The 16,646-nt window shown below is 39.0% G+C and overlaps 2 protein-coding genes, 1 long non-coding RNA gene and 1 other non-coding gene across 4 annotated transcripts; 3 read left to right on the forward strand and 1 right to left on the reverse strand.

The window, feature by feature from the left end:
- Positions 1-5,987: 5,987 nt before the first annotated feature.
- On the forward strand, positions 5,988-7,274 carry LOC133716464 (probable carboxylesterase 8). The gene has a single exon (XM_062143172.1). It carries the CDS (start codon positions 6,107-6,109, stop codon positions 7,133-7,135), a length of 1,029 nt encoding a protein of 342 aa, XP_061999156.1. The 5' UTR covers positions 5,988-6,106; the 3' UTR covers positions 7,136-7,274.
- A 132-nt stretch (positions 7,275-7,406) lies between these two features.
- On the forward strand, positions 7,407-7,478 carry TRNAT-UGU (transfer RNA threonine (anticodon UGU)). Its single transcript has one exon. It is a non-coding gene; the product is annotated as a tRNA-Thr (tRNA).
- Positions 7,479-8,973: 1,495 nt separating this feature from the next.
- Positions 8,974-10,414, reverse strand: LOC133718764 (probable carboxylesterase 9). The gene has a single exon (XM_062145647.1). It carries the CDS (start codon positions 10,319-10,321, stop codon positions 9,353-9,355), a length of 969 nt encoding a protein of 322 aa, XP_062001631.1. The 5' UTR covers positions 10,322-10,414; the 3' UTR covers positions 8,974-9,352.
- Positions 10,415-13,137: 2,723 nt separating this feature from the next.
- Positions 13,138-15,543, forward strand: LOC133714045 (uncharacterized). Its single transcript, XR_009848409.1, has 2 exons — positions 13,138-13,781; positions 15,298-15,543. It is a non-coding gene; the product is annotated as an uncharacterized LOC133714045 (long non-coding RNA).
- Positions 15,544-16,646: the final 1,103 nt, after the last annotated feature.

The following is a 16,646-nucleotide window of genomic DNA, read 5'->3' on the forward strand; positions in this document are numbered from 1 at the left end:
CCAATGATTTCCTATTTGTGAACGTTTTAGATGTAAAAAGGAATCACAATGGTCAATCAACATAACCCAAAAGGAGGTGATATTTGACCAAAGTGATAAAACACTATATACCACACATCAAACTAATCAGATATACATATGAAGGAGTAAAAAAACAAAAACAAAAAAAATTAATAGCAACCAACATCCTAAATTACATAAATATACACAAAAACAAAGCTCAGGACCATACAGTCAAGCTCAAAAAATAGGATCATGCTTTTACTCTGTCACACACTCACCCCATTACCTGCAAACAAAAATAGAAGGAAACAGTGAAATTAAGTGTGAACCAGGTATGTAAATGGAAAATCTACACGAAGTCATGGATTAAACTATAAGTGTGCAGTTTTATTTTGGAGATTGAAGTTCACTGTTTTATTCACACTTCATAAGAATTAGGGGAAATAAATTTGTGTATTTACAGCTTAAAGTGTTAAATTTCTAGTATAGATGAAGGTTCACCTTTGTTACCTAACCTGTAGAACTTTTCTTCTCTGAAAACAATGACTAAAATTTGAGACTAACCTTCTCTGTTTCTTTGATACGATGCCTGACCAAATGAATACGAAGATTGACCTGAATGTAAAATTTGGCAAACATTAATTAGATAGTTGATAAGAACAATCATTTCAAAAGCTTAAAATAACTTTAATATTAAATCAACTGCAAAAGTTACCTGCTGCATTTGTATTGCATGTATTAACATTTCCATCTGCAAACAAACTCTGGCCTTGCATGACAGTAAGACCTTTCTGATTATTTCTCACTCGTTTGTCACGATGCTCATCCAGATTGTTTGATACTTCATCACTTTTGAGTACGCTGACTATTTTTTGTGATTGTTGGTTCAGATGCTATAAAAAGAGAAATAAAAGAACATCCAGTTGGTTTTATTTTGTAAATGAAAACATAAATTCAATTGAAACTGTTAACTGAAATTAACAGTCCAAATTCAATAACGTGTGCTTACTTTGTTTCCAGCTTCTTGATCGAATTTTGGAATTTGTTCCTCTAGTAGAAAAAGTCCTTTCAGCTTCAGTTACTGAGGCAGAAAAACTATTACCATCGCAGACCTCTTCCATTCTTTTTTCAGTACCTTGAGCTTCATCATGATTTTCTTCTAACAACCTTTTTGTTCTTGTCCATTGGATTCTCGGTGCCATAACTACATTCAAAAGTATAACAGAATTACAATTACAAATCAAACAGAAACATATATATAACCATTCAGCTTATTTAAATCTAATAAAATCTTGGCATAAACAATAATAGAAATACACTGAATTTGTCTTTAAAGAACTATACAGAATACACCTGAACAGAAGACAGTTAAACTATCTGGTAACACACTATTCCCAAAATCTGTAAAATGAAACAGCAAGACTTAAAATTTTATACTGAAAACCAATAAGAACAACTTCCTACATTCTATTTTTGAACAACCATACTCTCCAGCCCACAGTTCTTCTCTCTCAAACTGAGAAGCAAGAAGCTGATCGAAATAGGTGTGCTAGACTATCTATTAGACAATTTCACAATATTCTGATCCATTCTTCAGTCATATTCATACATCAGTTGCTAACTATAAAGTATATACAACTTGTAACTCACAACCTTATCACTTATCAGCAGAAGAAAATATTAAACAATAACAAAGATGAGTAAGATTAAAAACAAAACCTATTCCATTTCTTTTCAACCCAATCCTTTTCCCTCAGAATCTTCGAAAAAACGTTGGATTTGAAACTATTGAAAAGTTAAAAGTTAAAACCCAGACTACCAAACAAAACCAAAACCAAAACCATATACTGGTGACCCCAAAACCATATAGCTAAAACTTGTCCTAATTTATAGTTTCCCTTTCTAAAGCATTAAGACAAACAAAACAACAGGTGCAAGAAAGAAATATAAAACAAAATGCCTCACCCTTGACTTTAAACTCTGGAGCTTTGACACTTTAGCTAACATTCTGTTTTAAACCTGCACAAAAGAGGTCAGTTAGCTACAGCCTTTAGTATTCTGTAATACAATTGGGCCGCAGTGTCTTTATGTTCACAAAGAAATCTAAAGTATTTTGTGAACTAAACAAAAAAGAATGAATGAGTGGTGTCATTGCAGATTAAAAGGGGAAATCCAATTAAATGTGCTGCTATTTAAGCATTTGCAGTAGCCAACCAAAAAAAAAAAAAAAAGAGCTGAAGAAGAGAAGTCGTTAGCAGTGGCATCCATGTCTAAATATGAAATGTCAAGAACGCAATTCCAAAAGCAGAAAGAGAGAAGAAAAAAAATGTTCTGATAGTTTAATTTGAAGCTATATCCACAACAATCCTCTAAAATATTATCACTCCTTTTGATAAATTTTGTTAGATACCCAACTACAGGTTTTACTAAGATATTATGTGAGTTACTAAGATATTATGTGAGATATCACTTGGCAAACAAAGGTGAACTATCATAAATATGTTCTGAGTTATAGTGTTATTCTGAATCTGCACCAGCACCAACCTCTATGTATGATTTCAATGTAGTCAACAAAGTTCAAACAAAAAGAGTCCAGAAACAGCAAACAATTCAAAGACACAGTTACAACATGCATTTATCTCTATTGTAATAGATTAGTATCTGCAGAGTACCAGCTCAGAACTGGTGCAAGACTTTAGGACTTCAAGCTCAAAATATACACAAATCGATACATATAAGCTCATTATCAATACATCTCAATTGGCAGTCTTCCAAACTAACCATGGAGTTTAGAATCAGGAAATTGCACCAAAAGTCTCTCAAGATCTACTTTTCGGTTCAAGTATTCATCGAGCAGCTTGCTAATCCCCCAATCTCTGTAAATATTTAATCTTCACTCTACCCTTTTCTATTGAAAGAAAGAGGGAAAAAAAACTGTGCATCTTCTTTCTCTCTCTCTCTCTCTCTCTCTCTCATGCATAACTCTTCGCAAGCACTCATGAAGAAGAACTAAGCCAATATCACTTTCACAGTCAACAATTGGATGCAATTGACCCAGACATCTCACAATGAGATTCATACAATTTACCCAACAATTGGATCAAATCTCTCTCTCGCGATCGTTCTAGCACTCTCAGTCTGAAGCTCTCTCTCTCTCTGTCTCTGGATGATTCCTAAAATGTCGACAAAAGCGCAAAAAAAAAAAAAAAAAAAACACGTCTTATATATTGTATATCGTAGAAAACCAAGGGCAGAACCGTCACTCCACTGTTCATGTAATTGTTCATGTAGCAAATTCCTGAATATTCAAAAATCGATTCCTAACAAGGAGGTGAGACCTACATCCATTCTGATTTATTTATGTATTAGTAAACGTAGGAATATTTCTACCCAAAATCATTCCATCCATTTTCATACTCTTCCAAGCTAGTAAGTAAACATATCCTATGTGTATTGTGTGTGAGAATTCTTTTTCTTTTACACATTCACTAAAATTATTTTCGCACGTTTTAAAACAGTAACCAGCAAATATTTTTTGATTAAAGCATGTACAATTGATGCTTTCATGCTTGTCTACCATCTGAACTCCCATTTCATCTGCCAAACCCTGACGCACATGATCGGTAGAACACTCCCACTAAAGACAACGTTGCTCTTATGTAGGTTGATTTGTTGGCCCAAGGTTCATATAGTAACTGCCTGATTTTCACAAAATCTTCAATTGAAGCATAAGAGTAAAGCCAACTCTTTTTTTTTTTTGATAAAATGATAGCTTCATTAACTAAAGGCCAGAAGGCACATACATCAGATGCTGTCTCATACCTAAAATCTAGATGGCACAAGCCGTCAAGCAAAAGACAAGTACCTTCACTGTTAACACATATGCTCACTTATTGAGCCTAAAATACAAGAAATCAAATTCTCACTACTAACCCCCTTTGATAGAAAACCTAGCCGCCTAGAGACCTCAATTGGTGTACAACTAAGTAGACTAAGAAGAAAGTAATAAGGAACCCAATTTCCAGTAGTAGGCAAGAAGACCAGGAAAGCCTAAAACTTTCCTAAGCCCTTATCTCGAGAATCCTCCGTTGTTACCACTCTAGAGGATTTGCTAGAGGCACGAAAGTGCGTAATTCCCTAACAACTTAGAGAGTACAAACCTAGGGTTCTAGAACAAGGTGAAAAATAAAAATAAAACTAAAGAAAAGTCCAACTAGCCCAAAGAACAAACAGACCCTAGGCCCAACATCTGGCCTAGCTCATTCCACCTCCACCTCCCTACGCTTGGAACGACACGCACACACCGCAAGCAGCCATTGTCTCCACGCCATGCCGCAATCATGTCGTTGCCGCCCAGCTTCCAGGAACCCCGCCAACAACACGCTGCCACCACTGAGAGGCCAACAGCTAACCCCGAAAGCACCAGACCGATCCAAAGCGGAAACTGATCCCTAATGCCCCAGAAAGATCAACCGCACCCTGTCAATGACGTTGCGCCGCCGCCTGGATCCAAATTAAGCCAGCTCGATCCGCCCCTTGAACCGGAAACCCATGACTGCCCAAGCCACAGAGAGGCTTCAAAACAGAACGAAAACCAGATCACGTTGTCGACTTCGGGTTACTGCAAATCCTAGAAGCCAGAGAACCATAGACCACCATCACCCGTCCGGCAGCCTCCCAACGACAACGAGGCATGCCCCATGCCGATGATGAACGCCGCCGGACGAGAGGAACTCGGCTAAATCTCGACCAAACTTGTGTGCTGCGACTTCTAGGGTTTTTTCGAGAAGCACTATAAGCTCTTGGTTATTTTAATAAAGCGAACTCTTGATTGTACTATATGCAAGTAATTAAATTTAGAAAATTTTAATTTCTTTTATATAGAATAGATTTGTTTCGATTATATTTAATAAAGGAAATATTCGAATTTGAGAACTTACTCCTTTTCAACTAAAAAAAGAAAAGAAAAGAAAAAGGTAAATACTCTTCGCCTCTAGCTACAAGCCTCCGCCAATCCCTGAGTTTTCAACCCAAATAAAATAATCCTCAACCATATAACAACCGAGATTGGGAGAGCCACTGCCGGAGCTAGCATAGGACTACTATGGGCTGCCGCCCCCACTACATTATCATATTATGCAATGTTATATATAGAAGCTCTATAGAATTTATGCATTTGAAAAGTGTATTATACAACTTTTGCCCCCACGAATATTATGATTTTGAGGATTTCATACATGTTTTATTTAATATCGTAAAAATTTCTCCTCATTTTCATGTGTTTTTTGCATAAATAGTTTTTTGAAATGGGTGGGTAAGAATTTCAATTTTTATTAGTTTACAGTTTAAATTCGCCCCCACCTAACTAATTTTCTAGATCCGCTACTGGGGGAGCCCCAATGCTCCGTAACATTAAAGAGTTTTCATGTCACCCGTAATATATACTCGTCTTAACCACGAAATTATGTCCCACTCAAACCTAAACAACCATGAAAGAAAACAGCAAACCAAGGAAACTACAGATTCCTTTTGCATGTCTTTCTATGTCTCTACTTTGGAATTCGCGGCAAAACACAAATATTCAAAGTTTTTTTTTTTTGGCAAGACAAATCTTCAAAGATTCAAAACTACACCATTTCGGCTTACTATTCCTCTCACGCTCATATACTACGTATCACCCAGAAAGGCGCACAATTGGTCGTCCCACGCTCATTTACTACTTATCTCAATTTCGCCTTATTGTTCGCCTCACGCTGATTTTCTACTTTCCACCTGTAAAAGACACCTTCATTTATTACTTACCACCCGCGAAGGCATGCAATTACAGACTCGTTATCAGTCGACACCTAGCTTCCCTGTTAGGTATGCTTCGATTAGATACTGTTTTTGTGAAGCAAATAGTACTACTACTACTACTGCATGTCTAAATAACAGTTTCTGTGACATGCATGCATGCAGGTCTCCCTCATTTAGTGCAAACCTACCCCGCGCGCTCCTCAAAAATTTCCCCAACCACCATCATCAACCCTCATTTTAATCTTCGATCTCCACGTACACAAACCCTTCTCTTTCACAAACGCACTCTCACCAGTCACCCCCAACAATGGCAGATCAACAATCCTCAATCGACCCCTACAAGTTCCTCAAAATCGTTCCCAACCCAGATGGCTCACTCACCCGCCACGCCCCACTCCCATTCGCACCCACAACCGAGTCAATCCCCGCCGATTCTCACCCCAACTCACCCCAACTCGTCCTCTCTAAGGACATCCCTCTCGACCCAAAATCCCAAACCTTCCTCCGCCTCTTCAAACCCCACAATCTCCCCCCAAACCCAAACCCTAACCTCCCTCTCCTCATCTACTTCCACGGCGGCGGCTTCGTTCTCTTCAGCGCCGCCTCTCAGCCTTTCCACAACTCCTGCTCTCGCCTCGCCCTCTCTATCCCAGCCCTAGTCCTCTCCGTCGAGTACCGTCTCACCCCCGAGCACCGCCTCCCCGCCGCCTACGACGACGCCGTTTCGGCCATCACCTGGCTCAAAAACCAGGCCTCCTCTATCGACGGAGATTCGTGGCTGAAAAACTCCGTAGATTTCTCCAAGTGTATCCTGATGGGAGGTAGCGCCGGGGCTAATATCGCCTACCACGCGGCTCTACGCGCTTCCGATGTGGACCTCTCCCCGATCAAGATCCGAGGGCTGATATTGCACCAAGCGTATTTCGGTGGGGTCAACAGGACCGAATCCGAGATCAGGTTCATCAACGACCGGGTGCTGCCGTTAGTCGCTAACGACTTGATGTGGGCCCTGAGTCTGCCGGAGGGGGTTGATCGTGACCACGAGTATTGTAATCCGTTTATGAACGGGGGTGATGGAAGGATCGGACGGTTGCCGTGGTGTTTGGTGAGCGGGAATGGCGGGGACCCACTGGTGGATAGGCAGAAGGAGATGGCGGCATTGTTGGAGTCACGCGGGGTGCACGTGATGGCCCGGTTTAATGAGGGTGGTTTTCATGCTGTGGAGCTATTTGACCCGAGTGAGGCCGAGGCTTTGTATAAGATTGTTAAGGAATTTATCGGCTCTTGTTGCGCTCACGGTAGCGATGATGTTGCCGTGGCAAAATCAGCCATGTGACTCATGTGACAAATATATCTGAGAGGGGTGGAATCGGGTCGGTCCATTCGGTTTTTAAAATCTTTCGTAAAATTGAATATTTATTATGTCTTTTTTTTTTCAATAAAAAATAATAATTATCATGTAACATTTTCGATCATGTAGTAATTTATTTTCATAAATTAATTATAATATATGATGATGAAATTTAGAGTATTGTGAGATTGTATTATGGAACAAGAAGTTTTATTTTCTTTTTTTATTTTAGAATACTAATAATTTAAAGCAACGTGCCCCTATAGCTCAGTGGTAGAGCGTCAGTCTTGTAAACTGAAGGTCTGTAGTTCGATCCTGCATGGGGGCATCTAATTTTATACTTTTTTAACATCAAACCACAAAGCACAATTTTACAAGAAAAAAATTTTGAACTGCTCATGGGGCAAGACTGGAGTTTTTGGCTTTGTGTGGAGAACAAATAATAAAAAAGGCTGATGCAAAGTTTTTCTCAACCTAACAAAAACTTCCAAGATTTTGCTAGACCATTTTTGATTCATTGAAACTTAGTTTGCCAAATAAGCAAGTCAAGTGCTGAGGTTCGATTCTGAGAGTTCAGAGGCTCAAAGCGATATAAATTTATGGGACTTGAAATATCTTTTATTGACATCTTGTTGCAAAGAGCATCTCTTTTTATTTTAATTTATTTTATGGGTGACTTTTGTCAAAGAATAATTCGACAACAAAAATGTGTTCATTTTTACATTTCTCGTAAGTGTTTTTGATGATGAAAAATTATTTGGCGAAGCTTTGTATTTCATTGTTAGATCAGAGGCTTTTATTAACAAAAATTTGATCATCAGTATAAGTGTGTCCCTTAAACTTGAGGATTTTGCTTATGAAACATTATTTGGCGAAGCTTTGTATTTCACTGTTTTATTGGAGGCTTTTATCGATGAAAATTCGTTAGTGTAGGTGTGTCCCTTAAACTTGAGGATTTTGCTGATTAATAATTCATCTCCACAAATGCGTTTCTTTTTGTTTTAATTCTTTTGGGAGGGTTTTGCTAACAAATAATTCATCTCCACACTCTTTTGATTTTTCTTTTTCTTTTAAGGAGACTTTTAGGACCAACCTAATGCCGAGGTTGTTGGATGCTGAAGAGCCTGAGACAGGTACTAACTCTGACCCCAAGGGGAAGGAGAATGTACATGCTTAGGGTTTCAACAATACAAGACATTTTGGACTCGAGTCTTTGAAGCAGGGGTAATTTCTATAGGCTTTTCTAAGACGTTTGTAGTTGATATTTGTACCACAATTGAGTGCCTGAAAAATTACACTAGATGAATATTTTTTTTTCTTATAAGGCGAGATTACTCTTTCTTAGATTAGGCTTGTTGTTCAGCGAGCGTCCCTTTGGATTTTAATGAATTTAGTTGTAGCTTAGATAGGTTATCTGGTTTGTCCCAAAATTTCTTATGTAAGTTCTATTAGACTCTGGCCTGTTATTCATAAAATCAACCCTATTAAAAAAAAAAAAAAAAAAAAAAAGAGACTTTTAACGATAAATAATTCGTTGGCAAATCTTCTTTTTGTTTTATTCTGCTATGGAGAGTTTTAGTTTATGTATTGGATCATTTCATTGGGGGCAATGGGTTTACACCTAATCTATCTAGGTTTAGGCCCAGGCCTGCTTTGTTCTTAATATTAAGATTGATATAAAGAAAAATAAAAATATCGATAACTTTTTAAATTTCACTGTATAAGTAAATACAGGTAGGCCACTTACGAGACGATCATCAGATCACATTAAAGTCTAACCTAGCTAATGGGTTGTAAAACATGTCACGCAATAGTATGATACCATTTTTTGCAGTCTCTAGCTAACTTACTTCCATAATCTGACACATAACATATACTCTTTTGCCTTCTCCACAGTACGACCAAGAACTGCCCAACTATTCAATTTATCATCTTATTAGTCATTTCCAAATAATCGGACTCTACACAGGAAATCACATACTCTCTTCAGCCAGCTATAGTAGCACAAACTTCGATCGGTATCCCAGGTAATAATAAGACACACTTCCATCCCTAGCTACTACCCCAAGGTCCCCAATCCATCTCAACTCAAACGTGTTTCACAACATCACTAACATCTAAAATCTACTCATTATATCATGTTTTTTCGAAGTCAAGAAATGTGTTTCGAAATTTACACTTTTATTCACAATGAAATCAAAATCAAATGATAAACTCCTTAACAATGTCCAAAACCTCAGCAGCCCTTCTCTGGTCTACAAAATCAATATTATGGAACCCTAGATTATCAAACCGCGCGTCTACACGTATCCCCTGAGATACCAACATCGTCACAAACTCCTGTTGCCTGTCCACCATCGGATCCCCTCCGAATCCGATCACTAAACACCGCCCCAGCCGTTGGATCATCTCTTTATAACGGCCAGCGTCGAGCGCCGGACTACAATACCTATGGTTCCGGTCCGTCGATTTCGGCAGTGCTAGGTCCCACATGAGGTCGAGCACAGGCAAAGGCAAGAGCTGGTCCGTAGCGAATTTCAGCTCCGACTTGGTCCTCTGGATCCCGCCGAACATGGGTTGGTTCATAATGATCCCAGATATCTGCATGGGCTCCAAATCCAGCTTCATTTCGTAGGCTTTGAGCGCCGAGAAAAAGACGATATTGCCCCCGCAGCCGCAGCCGTACAAGTAGCACCTAGACAGGTCACCGTAGTCTCGGATCCACTGCTCGCCCCCGGCGTCGAGGCCCTGCTTCTTGACCCAGTGGATGGCTTCCATGGCATCGTCGTACTGGGCTGGGAGCCGGGCCTCGGGGGCGAGACGGTAATTTACGGAGACGAGAATGGCGGGAACTTGGCTGGTGATGAAGGAGCAGTTGGAATGGACGGAGGAGTCGGCGGCGCTGAGGAGGAGCCAGCCGCCGTGGTGGAAGTAGATGATGATGGGGAGGCGGGCAACGGTGTTGTCGTTGGAGGGGAGTTTAGAGGGTCGGAAGATTCGCACCCACGTCTTGGTTTCTGAGTTGAGGGTTAGGTCTTTGGAGGCGACCGGGTCGCCGGGAGACGGGTTCGGGTTGGCGTCGGTGGTGGGGAGGCTGACGAGGCGGGTCAAGGTGTCGTCGACCGGGTTGTGGACAATGTTGAGGTGGGTGTAAGGATCAAATTTTGACATGTTTGTTGGGGAATTAGCTTTTGTTGTAGTGTCATGCAGAGTGGTGAGGTTACGGTTGTTTCATCTGCGTTTTGATCGGAGACTAGTATTGGATTTGGCAGAAGTGGGTAATTTTTTGTTTGTGGTATTATATATACGAAGGATTTGGCACCATGAGATTTGAGTCGGCTCATCAAGCCAGTGAGAAGTTGAATATTTCTAGGGGTGGGCTTTTTCTAATCCGATGCCGCAGGTGTAGTTTGCTTTGTTTTGACAATTAGTTCTTCACACTTTTACTGCGACTCTTTGGTGTAAAGTGTTTTGCTTTAATTAGCCAAACTCTTCAGCAGGACCCCAAATGCTAGACCGCATGTGTCTATTTTATAGAACACACTTGTAGACATTTTGGGTTTCATAATTATGTCAAAAATCTATGTACTAAAATAGACCAAAGTTGGTGCTTAATACATTAATATGTAGGATACGTATTAGTTAATTACTACATTAATATGTAGGATGTTCACTTAATTACTACATGTTATTATGTTTTTAATTATGTGTTTTCTTAAGAAACAATTTAAGACAAATTATATGAGTTATCTAACTTTTCAAAAAAAAAAAAAAAATATGAGTTATCTATATAAATACAGCTAAGCTACAACATCTTTAAATGAAGATTATTAAATCATTCAAATGTATCAAATAAATGGACGCTAAAATAAAAAAAATCCTAAACAGCCACGTTGTGCCGCACCTCTAAGCACACTGTCGCAACTCCATTACTGTGCCATCGGCATCCTGTCTAGAGCCCCAGTGGCCAGTGCTACTGCTCATTCTTCTACCTTCTTGTCTACAAGCGACTATGACCTCACTTGAAGATGTCACCACAAGTTTTGCGGCATCCCTTGCTCTTGCAGGAGGATATGACGTGATTGACAACACCAACATGGCCGGCGGCATGACAAAGCGTACCTCCCAATCGTACCTGTTGGGGAGACTACTCTCCCACAAACCTATTGGCATCAATGATATGTCATATGTGACGTCATTTCTGAAGAATCTAGCTAGGTGCTTGAGAAGAATTTCAAAATCCAGGATAAACCAAATTTCACCTCCCCATTCTCGTTTGATGACTGGGGAGATCAGCGCAAGGTTGTCAGAGGACCCTAGAACTATGCTTGATCACCAATGGTACTGATGCAATATGATGATGTCACTCCTACTGAAAAGAATTCAATTGAATTCTCTGTACTACTGGCTACGGATTTCAAACATTCCTCTTGCTTTTGAAGTGAAAGAAATCATTTTGAATGTTGCTTCTGTGGTTGGTATACCTCTAGAATTGGATGAGAAGTTCCTTTTACCAACTTGAAAAGTGTAGGACCTCGAAAAGAAAAGTGACCCATTGAGCAGTTGATGGGTAAGTGTGAGAGACACACACATACTCCCTCACAAGTCACAACTGAAGACTTCTTCTGCTCCAACCATAATTGATGAAATTGGGGACTAAGAGCACAACCAAACAAAATCAAGCTTCCTAAAATCAGTTCCAAGTTTAATGCTAGATCATTGGGAGTTCAAAAAGCACCTGATGGCACCATGGTGCAGGCAGTGAATGTTGTGGTAAAAAAAGGGGGCGTCCTTTGGGAGCCAGAAACAAGTACAAAAGCAAAAATTGCATTGGAAGCAGACACTCCCTTGAGAATCACTTATCCATCAACCACTTTTAGCTCTAAGGCCCTGTTTGGTTGGTGAAAAGGATGTAATACCCCGAAAAATCCAAATTAAATTCCGTGGATTTTTAGAAATGATTTCACGATAGTGGGAGCGAGTACGAGGCTCGGAGAAGTTGTGGAATTAGTTCGAACGATTAATTTTCGAAAAAACGAACGTTATTTAGGGGCTCGCGAAAGTTGACTTTTTATACGTTCAAAATTTGGGAAAACTTCCTTCGTGAAAGTTGTAGAGCTCGGCGATACGATCTCGTGCATATGTGGAACGCAATATTCGGAGTTCGTATGAATTAATTATAATTTTTCGAAAAAGTTTCCAGTTTTGTATAAAGCTTCCATTTTCGGAAATTCCAAAAAAAAATATATTTTCTTTTTCCATTTTGGAAACTCAGTTCTCTTTTTCTCTCTCTCGAGCCGCGTCGGCCTCTTCCCTTCGCCGGCGTCTATCTTCCTCTTCCGGCCATCTCTGGACGAGAAACCACGTCCAGCAGCTTCGCCTCACTCCTCTGAAGCCATCTGTGGCAGCCTTGCATGGCGGCGCGGCCTGTACAAGCGGCGGGGAGCTCGACCCGGTTTGATGTCGATTTTGAGTCAACGCCGATATCTCGAGTTTCCGCCCACCAATCTTCAAGATTCTTGGCTTGTTGAACTCGCCTCAACCTTCTGATCATCCTCCGAGAAGGATCGCACTTGGGGTGAACGTTTTCACGTTCGTCGGAGCTCGCCTCGATTTAGATCGAAAATCACCTTTTGATCCGTATATCTCGAGCTACAGACCATCATGTCTTGTGATTATTGAGCTGGTGAACTCAGATTAAAGTTCTGAACAACTTTCATGAAGGGATCGAAGCGAGAAATTGAAGTTTTTACGTCGGAATTCAAGCTCGCCGGATTCTGGAAATTTTCCAGCCACCGACGCTTTCGATCAAGATATCTCGAGCTGTAGAGCTTCGTTTTGAGTGATTCTTGAACCAGTGAGTTCGTCTTTAAGTTCTGAACAAGTCTCCTGAAGGAATCGAAGCGAAAGGAGGACATTTTTACGTTGATCGGAGCTTCGCCAGTTTCTGCAAATTCTTGCCGGTTTCTGGAAAAATTCCGGCCACCTCGACTGTTTTAGGTAATTTCAACCACTTCCGGTCATTTTCAGCTTACATGGTAGTTATGAAAATTGTTAAGCATGATGAGAGGAAGAAGAGCAGCCCGGCCCCGACACCATTGGCGGTGGTCGGCGGCGGCTCTGCCACTAACTCCGGCGGCCCTTTCCGGCCACCTCCGGGGATCAAAAATATGGTTTCTGTACATTTTCAGATTCTATATTTCAATACGATCATTTTGGTATATTACACGTAATTTTTGGATATCGTATGATTAAGTTATGAATTTTTAAGTTTCGATCGATTTCGATCGTTCGATTTGTGATCTGTGAAGATCAGACCGTCTGATGGAATTGTAGATTTGATATGTTGATCGTATGACTGTCCCGATGACTTTGTGTGGTCACGGACGAAGATCCGACCGTTGGATCTTCGTATAATTGAGAAATGGTGATTCGGGAGGCGATTTGTGAGAATCCATCCGTCGGATTTTTATATAAGTTAGAATCCGACCGTCAGATTCCCGTATATGTGTGCTTTTGAGTTGTTGGCTAAGTTAAGATCATTATTGGATTAGGTGATCGATGGATTTATTTGGCGGACGATTCGTGAGATTGTTAATTGAGCTGTTAAGAAGACGCAGCTGGATCAGAGGTGAGTAAACCTCACGTGGTTCATATTACGAACCGAATAAATTTAATTACTTTATTTTGTCGTAATTGTGTGAAAATATTTATGAAATAAATATTTGTTTTAAATCATATGGGCTTGATCAACTACGGTCCATAGGTAAGTAAAATGTATTTAAACTATAAAAATGAATTTCACGATTTTATTGTGTGGACTATAGTTGGTATTAGTGATTATCCCTGAGCGGATAATTACGTATATATATATTTATGTGGAATATATATATGGATGGTGTGGCATTGTGGTATGTGGATTATTGAATTGAATATTTACATATGTCGGAAACATATATGTATTGGTAGAATTGTTGTGATGCAAACAATATTTGTGAGTGAGTTCATATATCGTTTTTGGGTATGACTTTTCGGGAAACAATATGTCGTGGGAAATGGTATTTCTATTGTTTTGAAAAGTGTTTGAGGATTTGGGGAGTTGCAGGTTGTGATTTCTCCTTTTGGGTTGGGAAACATTTTCAGGTCCGGTATGACCATTTTAAATGTTTTAATCTGACGACCGGTGGTCTGAGGATTTGAGAGTCACAGGTTGTGATTTCTCCGTTTGATTTGTTTTAACATTTTGGGTCCAGTGCGACTCGCTTAAATGTTTTGATCTAAGGGTCAGGTTGGCCTAAAGATCCGGGGTTTGCAGGTTGCATCCTCAGGCAATATATCGTAATTACGCCTTTGGCCCGGTTAGTGATTTCGATCAGTTAGAGCTCTAGTCTGTCTGCCAACGTGTCCAGGTTGGACCGGATTTTCATAATGATTTGTTAGGTTAACATTTCCTATGATTTTGTCACGATGTGACTTGTAAGAGTCCTTTTGGTAAAAGGTGTTGAGTTTTGGATGGATTTATTAGTGTGAGTTGATGATGTTTTTAATTAATTTCCTTGTTAATTCTTTTGTTTAAATTTCTATTCTTTTTCTCTTTTCTTCTTTTTCGGTTATATTGTTTATTATCTCTATTTATTTCCTTGATCATTTCTATGGTTCGATTTCCCGTTTATTTCTCGTTTTCATTTTATTGTTTGATTTTAATGTAATCTCCTGAACTAAATTATATGCAGGGATTACTATGACTTCTGATTTTATGCGTGTTGGTTATTTCCTGAATTAATTTTCTATGCATGATTAATGTTCTTATTAGTTTAATTGGGAAGTGCAGTGATGGATGAGACTTGTAGAAAGTTGAGAAATATTATTCCGTATTGTGGGGATAAAGACATCTTGTTAAGAGTAGAGATGAGTGATTCATTTGATTTCTTTGTGTGTGATTTCAAATGATTTGGAGTTAATGATTTTGGTGATCGATTATCGAGATTGTGGTTTTCTTTGTGGATGTTGAAATTGTTGGTTGTTACTTGAGTTAAAAGTACTGTGTTATAATAAATCAACCATTCTTTCTTTTACTCATACTGGCTGTCAAAAGCTTACCGGGTTTTGTGTTGTTGCAATCCCGGTACACTATTCAAACGGTGTAGCGGATAATCCTACAGGACTGGAGAATTCAGGAAGGTGATCGAACCGTGTAGAGTAGCTGCTTTGTAATACTCTGATTTTCAGTTGTGAGGTTTGTTATGCTCATTAGAGCTTTACAATTTACTTTGTACGAGTGAGTTGTAATAATTAACTCGAGGTCTTCGAGTTTTGAATTTGAGCGTGAGTGGCGAGGTTGTTTCTGAGAAAAAAAAATTCAGAACGTTTATTTGTTTAAGTTGTTTAATTCATGTTTCGGATTTGAATTTGTTATTCAAAATTCGGGGCGTGACAAAGGAAATGAATCATTTTCCTTTCCATTGGGAAAGTGAATCCTGAGGGGAGGGGGGAGGAACCAATTTCCTCCACTTTTTCCTTTCCTTTGGGAACCAATTTCCCTTCCTTGGCTGTCCCAAACGCAGAAAAGGAAAGTTTCCCAATGCCCATATTCTGGGAAACAAACATGGCCTAAGGGTAATGGCAAGGAGAAAGTTGTTCTTTAGTAGATTTAGCAAGCTTGCATGTTATGATGTTATTGTTTTTACACCAAGTAATGAATTTCCTGGCGCACCACAATTGCATGCATTGGTAAAGAGAAATTCAATTTAGCTTATTTTGTGTAAGCATAATTAGATTAGTTTTCAGACTCTTTGAAATAAATGAGCATCATTGTAATAGTGAATGGTACCAAGAATCTCATAGTGTAGGGATCGTTTGTATGTGTTATTTTGACCTTTCATCTAATGAAATCTAATTGAATTCAACAAAAAAAAAAAAATGGACGGTATAACTAAACTTTAAATTGATTTTTCCTACAAGAATATATGACATCCAGTTTGATTGAATTTTTTTTTTCGAGAATGATCTTTCCATTAATTATATTTTAAAATATGAATGGTTTGAATTATAAAAACCGAAGTGAAAATTGAAAAGCAAAGGTCAGAAAACGAAGAAGTACACCTAAAAGATAAACCTATTTAAAGGTAACCAACCAAATGAGTAACTTTAGGATACTCAATGACATAGAATTATGATTCAATTTATCTTTTCAAATAATGTCACTAAGCAATGAATGATAAGTCTCATAACTAATACTTATTTACTAGGCGTGGGGCTGAGCCTCTTAGCTAGGCTAGGTTCTAAACCCCTTTCAAAAAGAAAAAAAAAATACTTATTTTGCATACAGAATCCTCAAATAATAGTTATATAAAATTGCTTACGAAAATGTATTTTGTGAATCGATAATGCGCAAGAAAAAGATTATTTCTACAGTTTCGAAACCAACTTGGGAAAAGTGATGAATAAATAATCCAATTCTAATGACAGAAGAAGCTTCAATTTTCTCCATACTAGA

The sequence above is a fragment of the Rosa rugosa genome, chromosome 6, assembly GCF_958449725.1.
Source record: "Rosa rugosa chromosome 6, drRosRugo1.1, whole genome shotgun sequence".
NCBI lineage: Eukaryota > Viridiplantae > Streptophyta > Magnoliopsida > Rosales > Rosaceae > Rosa > Rosa rugosa.

Coding starts and splice junctions, on each gene's coding strand:
- LOC133716464 (XM_062143172.1), top strand. CDS start 6,107: ATGGCAGATCAACAATCCTCAATCGACCCCTACAAGTTCCTCAAAATC.
- LOC133718764 (XM_062145647.1), bottom strand. CDS start 10,321: ATGTCAAAATTTGATCCTTACACCCACCTCAACATTGTCCACAACCCG.